An 8,614-nucleotide genomic window follows, 5' to 3' on the forward strand; every position below is an offset into this window, starting at 1 on the left:
AAGAGGCCAGGAGGACCCGCAGGGCACACGCAGGAACCAAGGTCCATGCAGTGGCCTTCTTGGGCCACCTGTATCTGTGCCGGCCTTCACAGACAGGGAGGATAGGGTGAAGAGGGAAGACCCACGAGGGAGGGGGCCAGCACAGCAATCTGGGACTTGGTGAGGCCGGGGTCCCCCAGGCACTCAATTCCTTCAGCTGAGCTTAGAAGGAGGGGAAGGAGAGAGAGCCACACAGTTATCTGCGGAAGAACATTCCAGGCAAAAGGTACGGTAAGTACAAAGACTCTAAGGCTGGGCTGTGAGATCCTAGACACCTGGTCCCCCCGGGGTCTCTATGAAGGCAGGACGAGGGCTACGTGTCCCCAGCAACAGCCCCGCATATAGTAGCTACTCAATAAATATTTTAAAACGTTAAGCTATGTATTTTTGAGAGACGGAGGGAGAGAGAGCACAAGGCGGGGAGCGGCAGAGAGGGGCACACAGAATCTGAAGTAGGCTCCAGGCTCCCAGGTGTCAATGCAGAGCCCAACACGGGGCTCAAACCCATGAACCGCGAGATCATAACCTGAGCCGAAGTCAGACGCCTAACTGGCTGAGCCACCCAGGTGCCCCTCAATAAATTTTTCTTGGTGAAATGAGTGAATCCCTCCCAATCTTCCCCCTGGTCCAACTTGACTGAACCCACTGTTAGAAGCCGCAGACATTTGAGCTGTGTGGCTCTGGGCTGCTGGACACCCTTTCTGGGCCTCAATCCCTCTTAAAATTGAGAAGGCAATTGCCTGGGTGTTTGGGCCTTACTCCCTTCTATTTTCCACTTTTCTGTGTGCCGGGGAGTTTTCCCAATAAAAAGTTATACCCCCAAAAAAGCACGATGCTGGGGCGCCTGGGTGCCTCAGTCCATTAAGTGTCCGACTTTGGCTCAGGTCACCATCTCACAGTTCGTGAGTTCGAGCCCCGCGTCAGGCTCTGTGCTGACAGCTCGGAGCCTGGAGCCTGCTTCAGATTCTGTGTTTCCCTCTCTCTGCCCCTCCCCTGCTCGCGTGCTCTCTCCCTCTCAAACACAAATAAAATAGGGGCGCCTGGGTGGCGCAGTCGGTTAAGCGTCCGACTTCAGCCAGGTCACGATCTCGCGGTCCGTGAGTTCGAGCCCCGCGTCAGGCTCTGGGCTGATGGCTCGGAGCCTGGAGCCTGTTTCCGATTCTGTGTCTCCCTCTCTCTGTGGCCCTCCCCCGTTCATGCTCTGTCTCTCTCTGTCCCAAAAATAAATAAACGTTGAAAAAAAAAAAAATTAAAAAAAAAAAAACACAAATAAAATAAAAACATTTTTAAAAATACAGAAATAGAAATTTTAAAAAAGCACTATGCCGATTGCCAACCTATGGCCCATGGGCCACCGATGACATGGATGCGTGCAGTGGGGCTCAGGTAAGACAGGTGGGGGCGGGGGTCATCTGGAAGCCTCTGAATTCAAATCCGTGTAGGTCAAACAAACTTGACCGTGACCCTGATCCAACATGGGGGCCTCCAGTGGAGACCTCAGCCTCACTCCTCTGTCTCCGCGTTCTATTTATTTTCTTTGTTAATGGTCCCAGAGTCTTGCTTCTGCTGGTTGGGGTTTAGGGGGAGATGATGGAGGATCTTCTAGGAAATTCAAAGGTTGTGCAAAATGAGGTACGGACCCTCAAGTTCCCAACGTTGGGGCTGCCTCTTCTGGAAGCCTGGGCGCACAGGGTCTTGGGGGATGATTTATGAACGACGCCAGGACAGGGCACCGGTCTGTGCCCTGGTCCCAGATGTTCAACAGCTGTTACCCCAGAGCAGGGAGAGGGGAGGAGGGAGGGCGGGGCCACTTCATTTTGTCTTTGGCCCTGGAGAGATGTCCCCAGAGCGGAAAAAAGGCCAGGTCCTCAACACCGTGGCCCAGGAGCCAGTTTCCCGTGTCACAGGGCTCTGCGCTTGGGAGCTGGGCAAGCATGGACGGGTGGCACCCCCTCTCTGGACCTCTGGGCTCAGGACAGTACCCACACCTTAATGAACTGTTCTGAGTGTAGGGCTTGGCACACAGTAAGTGCTCAATTAGGGCTTGCTGTAAGCATGTTGCCTCGAAAGGATCCCGAGAAACTGGAATCTCTGGACCTTCTTTTTATGCCAAAAGGGGGGGAGGCTCAGAGAGGGGTGGTAAGGCGCTCAGGGTCACACAGCAGGTGGCCAGGATCAAACCCCTGGGGGCCAGAGGGCAGAGTCTATGCCCTCCAGCATCTGCCATTCCACGTGGCCTGTGATGGGGAGCAGGGCCGAGAACAGGGGCTCAACCTGCCTCTTCCATGTCCACACTCGCCCCCACAGTGGTCCCATCCAGCCTCCGGGTTTCAGCACCATCTAAACAATGACAGTCCTCGAGTCCGTTCGGTGGGATACCTGCCTCCTTTGCATGCCCTCGCGGGGTCCTGCAGGCATGCGCCATCACCGTAACCCTGCCTTCCCAGCATCCTCCTGTCTCCCTAAGGGCAGCCCCGCCCTCTGGGGTGCTCAGGACCCGCACCTGGGAGGCACCCCCAGTGCCCCTCTCTTTCTCATCCCCACATCAGATCTGCTTCAGACGCCCCCGTGGAGCACATTTTTAAAAAGGAGGCAAGACGTTGAGCTGACTGTGGTGGTTTTTCTCAGGAAGGGATTTCAGAATTGCAATGGCAAAAAATGTCAAGATCAGGTGGTGGGTTACAGCCGCCGGTGAGATAAATCCTCCAACGGGGAAAATCGACAACCCTATGTGACACTGTAGAGACGCTCAGAGGGGAAAGGGTAAGCAGTGGCGTCACTGGGAAATTCATGAGAGACAGTGGACCTCACCGCAGGGCTGGCCAGATTAACAGAAGTCTAGCCTCACCGGGGAGGAGGATAAAACCAGAACCAAGAACGGCATAAGCCTCTGACGTTACGTGTTCCCACCTGTGTAAAAAGCGAGAGAATAGGGGTGCCCTCGTGGCTCAGTCGGTTACGCATCCGACCCTTGATTTTGGCTCGGGTCGTGATCTCGAGGTTCGTGAGTTCAAGCCCCACGTCGGGTTCTGCACTGACAGTGCGGAGCCTGCTTGGGATTCCCTTTTTCTACCCTTCCCCCGCTCTCTCTCTTTCTCAAAATAAACCAAACTTAAAAAAGAAAAAGACTTAATTTTTTTAAAAAAGAAAAGACCTTTTAAAAAACTTAAAAAGGGGCGCCTGGGTGTCGCAGTCGGTTAAGCGTCCGACTTCAGCCAGGTCACGATCTCGCGGTCCGTGAGTTCGAGCCCCGCGTCGGGCTCTGGGCTGATGGCTCGGAGCCTGGAGCCTCTTTCCGATTCTGTGTCTCCCTCTCTCTCTGCCCCTCCCCCGTTTATGCTCTGTCTCTCTCTGTCCCAAAAATAAATAAACGTTGAAAAAAAAAAAAAGAAAACTTAAAAAAAAAAAGCAAGAGAAGATTATGAATCCTTATAAAACTCCAGTGATTCCTCCTTATACCCCACCCCTCGCCTTCCTGGACCATCAGAACATTCTAAAGACAAAGAATCAGGGGCACCTGGGTGCTTCGGTCAGGTGGGCGCCCAGCTTCACTCGGGTCATGATCTCACAGTTCGTGGGTTCGAGCCCCGCATCGGGCTCTGTGCTGACAGCTCGGAGCCTGGAGCCTGCTTCGGACTCTGTGTCTCCCTCTCCCTGCCCCTCCTCTGCTCACGCTCTGTCTCTCTCTCAAAAATAAATAAACATTAAATAAAGACAAAGAGTCTGCCTGCCCGTGAGGATATGAAGCCACAGGAACTCTCATCTGCTGCTGGGGGAGCCCCTTTGGAAAATTATCTGTAATTATCAAGCAAAGTTGAGGATCTGCCAATCCAGCCATTTCACTGAGGCGTAGACACTCAGGAGGAAACGCGTGGCTGAGAACGTGCCCGGCAGCCGAGGTCATGACAGCCCCCCATGTTCCTCAACCGGACATGGAGAATACACTGGCTGGGAAGTAGTATGCAGCGAGGAAAAAGGAGGGACCCGACGACAGGCTGAGGCCCAGATGAGCCCTCCTGCTTGACACTGTGTTGGGTGAGACTCACTCGGCACCCGGGACTCGACGTCCCGTGTGATCCCATTTGTGAGACATTCTAAACAGGCAAAGTCAACCCGTGCCAGGCAGGGAGCCAGCTCGGATCGCGAAAACCATAATGCAAATGAGGAAGGGGTGGGAGTCGCCATCAGCGTGGTAGGTCCCTGAGGGACACAACTGGGTGCAGATCAGGAGGGGCTGCTGGGTTGGGTGGCCCTTTAAGTAAACTACCCCCAGCGTGGGGCTTGACCCCATAATCCTGAGATCAAGAGTCCCATGCTCCACTGATGGAGACAAACAGGCGCCCCCCCCGCCCCCCACCATTTATAACTACTCTTTAAACTTTGCACTTTTCTAGATGCATGTCAAATGTCATGACTTTTTCTAAAGGTAAAAAAATACCAATATATGCACGTGCTCACGTGCTCTACAATACTGTAGACATATTTGGGGACAGGGGTGGGAGGGAGCCATTTCCTTGAACTCCCAAAGACCCCTCTGGAATTTTCAACGCGTGTCTCATTGCCCTCCAACAAATCACTATTTCGAGAGTGACCTAACCGCTTTGAGTCCAGCCTGCAACAGTTAAACCCACGGGGAGCCCGGGTGGCTCAGTCGGTGGAGCATGGTTTCAGCTCAGGTCACGATCCCAGGGTCGTGGGATCAAGCCCAACGACGGGCTCCGCACCGCGTTTGGGGCACCTCGGTGGCTTAGTTGGTTAAGCATGCAACTTCAGCCCAAGTCATGATCTCATCATGATTCATGGGTTTGAGCCCCGCATCCAGCTTTGCACTGACAGCACGGACCCCGCTTCAGATTCTGTCTCCCTCTCTCTCTGCCCCTCCCTCACTCGTGCTCTCTCTCAAAAATAAATATAAACGTTTTTGAAAAGTGTAAAAAAAAAAAAAAAGATTCTCTCTCTCCCTCTTTCTCTGCCCCTTCCCCACTCGCTTGGGTGTGGGTATGCACTCCCTCTCTCAAAAAATAAATATAATGAATTAATTGATCTTGAGGTCATGAGCTCACGGTTCAGGAGATCGAGCCCCACGTCGGGCTCTGTGCTGACAGCCGAGCCCCCTTATGATTCTTTCCCTCTCTCTCTCTCTCTCTCAAATTAAATACACTTTAATTAATTAATTAAAAAAAGAATACTAAAAAAAAAACTAGCTACACCTATGTCAACAGGCTCTGGTGACAATACAAGTGGCATTCCCGACGGGACCAGCATACAATAAATGTATTGTAAGTGCCGGCCATTACCACCGTTCCATATCGTATTTTACTTTAAACAGTACAAGTGAAAAAACAAACAAGTTATATTGTGCGCAATAGCGTCTGTCCACATTATTTACATGTATAAGAATTTATGGTTTTACGTTATCTCCCCAAACTCTTTTCTTTAAGAATCTGTTCATTAGGGGGGCGCCTGGGTGGCGCAGTCGGTTAAGCGTCCGACTTCAGCCAGGTCACGATCTCGCGGTCCGTGAGTTCGAGCCCCGCGTCGGGCTCTGGGCTGATGGCTCAGAGCCTGGAGCCTGTTTCCGATTCTGTGTCTCCCTCTCTCTCTGCCCCTCCCCCGTTCATGCTCTCTTTCTCTCTGTCCCAAAAATAAATAAGCGTTGAAAAAAAAAGGGAAAAAAAAAAAAAAGAAACTGTTCATTAGGAAACTGGGGGACTGTTTAATATTCGGGTTAACACGGCACTGCGGAGTGAATGACTGAATGAATGAACAGATGAAAAGAGGTCCAGGTCTGAGCAAGTGGACCCCGGTGTCCACTAGGCTGCAATGGAGACCCTGTCGGAGGATGACTGGAAGCCTTGAGCCATTTGCTTGCGGTTCCCTGGGGCCCCAGGATCATTCTCTGCTCTTCTTACCCTGGGCTCTACAGCGTCCGTTCCCCAGGACTTCTCTCATTTATTTGAGTGGAAGCCCGGACCCAAGGACAGAGACTGCGTGGCAAAGAAATGGGTTCGGAGATGCCAAAGGTCCAACACAGACAGACAATTCAGGAACATGAAGATAGCAGAACACAAAAATCGCCTGACCACTATGCTCCTGACACATGGCTACCCCCTTCAGAACGCTTCGTGACTTCCACCCCGCTCAGGATACAAGTTAAAGTCCTCGCCACAATCCACGAGCTGCAAGATCTGCTCCCGCTGTCCCCTTCCTTACTCAGCTCCAGACTGGCTGCCCTCCTCAGATGATCTATAAATACACTATGCCTGCTCCTGCCTCCGGGCCTTTGCACTTGCTTTCTTGTGTTCGGATTGCATTTCCCCCACGTTTGGGCACGGCCACTTCCCTCACCTTCAGATCTCTGCCTCCCTCACCTTCAGATCTTTGCTCCAATGTTCCCTTATCACCCCAGCCTTCCTGACCCGCCTCCCAGGTCTAAAATGGCTCCCATCCTCTTCATCTCCTTTCCCTCCTTTCCCTGCCTCGTCGGTCCCCACAGCGCTTATCATTAACATACAGTCTATTTTAGCGTGCTACCCCTCCATCTATCCCACTGCATCTGCCCCCCAGGGTGGGATCTTTTCTTGTGTCTCCATCACGCCAGCTCTGGACCCACAGGGTGCCCCTTCACTTGGGCGTGGCCAAGACAGGTCCCCTGTGGAGAGGACCCCGGGGCAGTCTCTGATCTCTGGCTATGGAGGCAAAGAGGGGGAGCAGCTCTTCAGCCCCAGTCTGACCTCCCCCCTCGCAGGCTGAGTCTCTTACAATCTCCAGTGGCCACGGAAATGGATCCCCCAGCGCCTGGCGCCCGTCCCCTCCCCCGTCTGCCCACCAGCTGGTTCGGTCCCCAGCCCCCACTCCCTCCATTCAATCACCCATCCATTCCCAGCGCGTCCAGCCGGTGCTGGGAGAGCCTGAAGCAGGGCTGGGGGCGGGGGGGACATCCACAGCTGTCCCCCGCTCCCCAGACAGCTGGGCACGGGACGCTGACAGTGGGAGAAGAGCACGGGAAACTTCCCGAGGGGCCTCCAAGGCCTCCAAGAGCACCATCCCCGTTCCCAAACCCCGGCGCCCGGAGCATCCCCACCCCACGCCAGTCGCACGAGGGTGGGTCGCAAAGGTCCCTCCCGCTCCCACGCCCGGGGGCTCAGAGACCCGGGAAGGTCTAGACGGGGAGGGGCGCGGAGGGCTCCCGTGACACGCTTTCCCTGCGCCGCCTCCTCCAGGAAGGCCCCCCGGACACGCCCCCACGCGTCCCCCCCGGCTCCCAGGGCGGCCCTCGGCTCAGCCGCCATCGCAGCCGCAGCCCCGCCGCGGCCCCGGAGGGACCCCCGCCGCCCCCCTCCCGCCTCCCGCCGCCCCCCGCCCCACCCCGTCCCCGGCCGGAGGGAGCGGGTCGGACTCGGCCAAGGCCGAAGGGGCTTGAATGGGGGGGGCGCCGGGCCGGGGAGGGCGGGGCTCGGACACGTGCGGGCGGCCGAGCTACCTGTTGATCTTGTGCGCGAAGGCGCGGCGCTCGGCGGCCGCCATGGCGCCGCGCGCGTCCCGCCGCCGCCGCCACCGCCGAGCGCACCGTCCCCGCCGCCACCGCCGCCACCGCCGCCGCCGCCGCCGCCGCCTCCCGGTTCTGGGCTGCCCGGGCTGGGCGGGGCCGGGGCCGGAGGCGGGGCCCTTCCGGGTGTGCCGGGCGGCTCCGTGCTGCCCCTGCCGGCCGGAGGGGCGCCGGGGCCCCAGGCCGCCTCCGCGCCCTGGGGGCTGAGTTGGGGAAACTGAGGCTCTCAAGGGCGCAGGGAGGGAGAGACGCCGGGACCGAGGCCGGGGGTGTCGGACCCCGGGGGACGCTCTTTCTGCCCTCGGACTAATCACCAGGCTAATCCATAATAAGTATGATTTCGAGCATTTCTTGAGCGCAGCCCTGCAAGTCACAGGTGCAGGAGGAACTATGGTTTCCCCATTTTACAGATGGGCAAACTGAGGCACGGAGGTGTTCAGCCGCTCGCCCAGGCCGGAGTGATCGCAGGGGTCTCCGAGGCCACTATGGGATGTGCCCTAGTCCAGGGTGACGGAAGCAGAGGGGTCCAGGGGGGCTCTGAGGGGCCGGGTGATATGACTGGCGTCCGAGTGAGCCAACCCAGGAGGCTGGCCCGGCCCGGCTGCTTCTACTGGAAGGAGGATGTGGGGATGTCTTGGTTTACTTGTGGTCTCAAATCTCTCCCCAGAGGTCCCTCTCCCAGCCCCAGTGCAGCAGTCTTAGAGAATTCTCCAGCCCCCGTTCATCCTCCGGATGTGCCAACCCCTCGCTCGCCACCACGCCCCCGAGCCTTTGCACTGGCAGGTTCTTCCTCCTGATGGCCTTTCCAGCCCTGATCAGAAAATGTCCCAGGCAGAATTGGGGGCTGAATAATACGAGAGCACGACTCTACCTTAGGGCTTTTACGTGTGCTGCCCCTCTTCCCGTGTATGGGTGTCAGCGCTATCCTCCCTCTTACACACGAGGAAACTGAGGCCCAGGGAAGCAGAGGGACTTGCCCTAACTAGGCAAGTGGACCGCTGTCAGATCCTGAGCCCAGAGGAGGGA

The 8,614-nt window shown here is 56.3% G+C and overlaps 1 protein-coding gene across 5 annotated transcripts in view; it reads right to left on the minus strand.

Moving 5' to 3' along the window:
* Positions 1 to 7,569, minus strand: part of DOCK6 (dedicator of cytokinesis 6) — a 44,830-nt gene extending 37,261 nt beyond the window's left edge. For all 5 annotated transcript variants that reach the window (XM_030300711.1, XM_030300737.1, XM_030300728.1 and 2 more), the window contains exon 1: positions 7,523 to 7,569. In XM_030300711.1, the coding sequence (XP_030156571.1) occupies positions 7,523 to 7,566 (44 nt within the window). In that variant the 5' untranslated portion in view covers positions 7,567 to 7,569. The remainder of the gene's footprint in view (positions 1 to 7,522) is intronic.
* Positions 7,570 to 8,614: the final 1,045 nt, after the last annotated feature.

Source organism: Lynx canadensis, chromosome A2, assembly GCF_007474595.2.
Source record: "Lynx canadensis isolate LIC74 chromosome A2, mLynCan4.pri.v2, whole genome shotgun sequence".
Lineage (NCBI taxonomy): Eukaryota > Metazoa > Chordata > Mammalia > Carnivora > Felidae > Lynx > Lynx canadensis.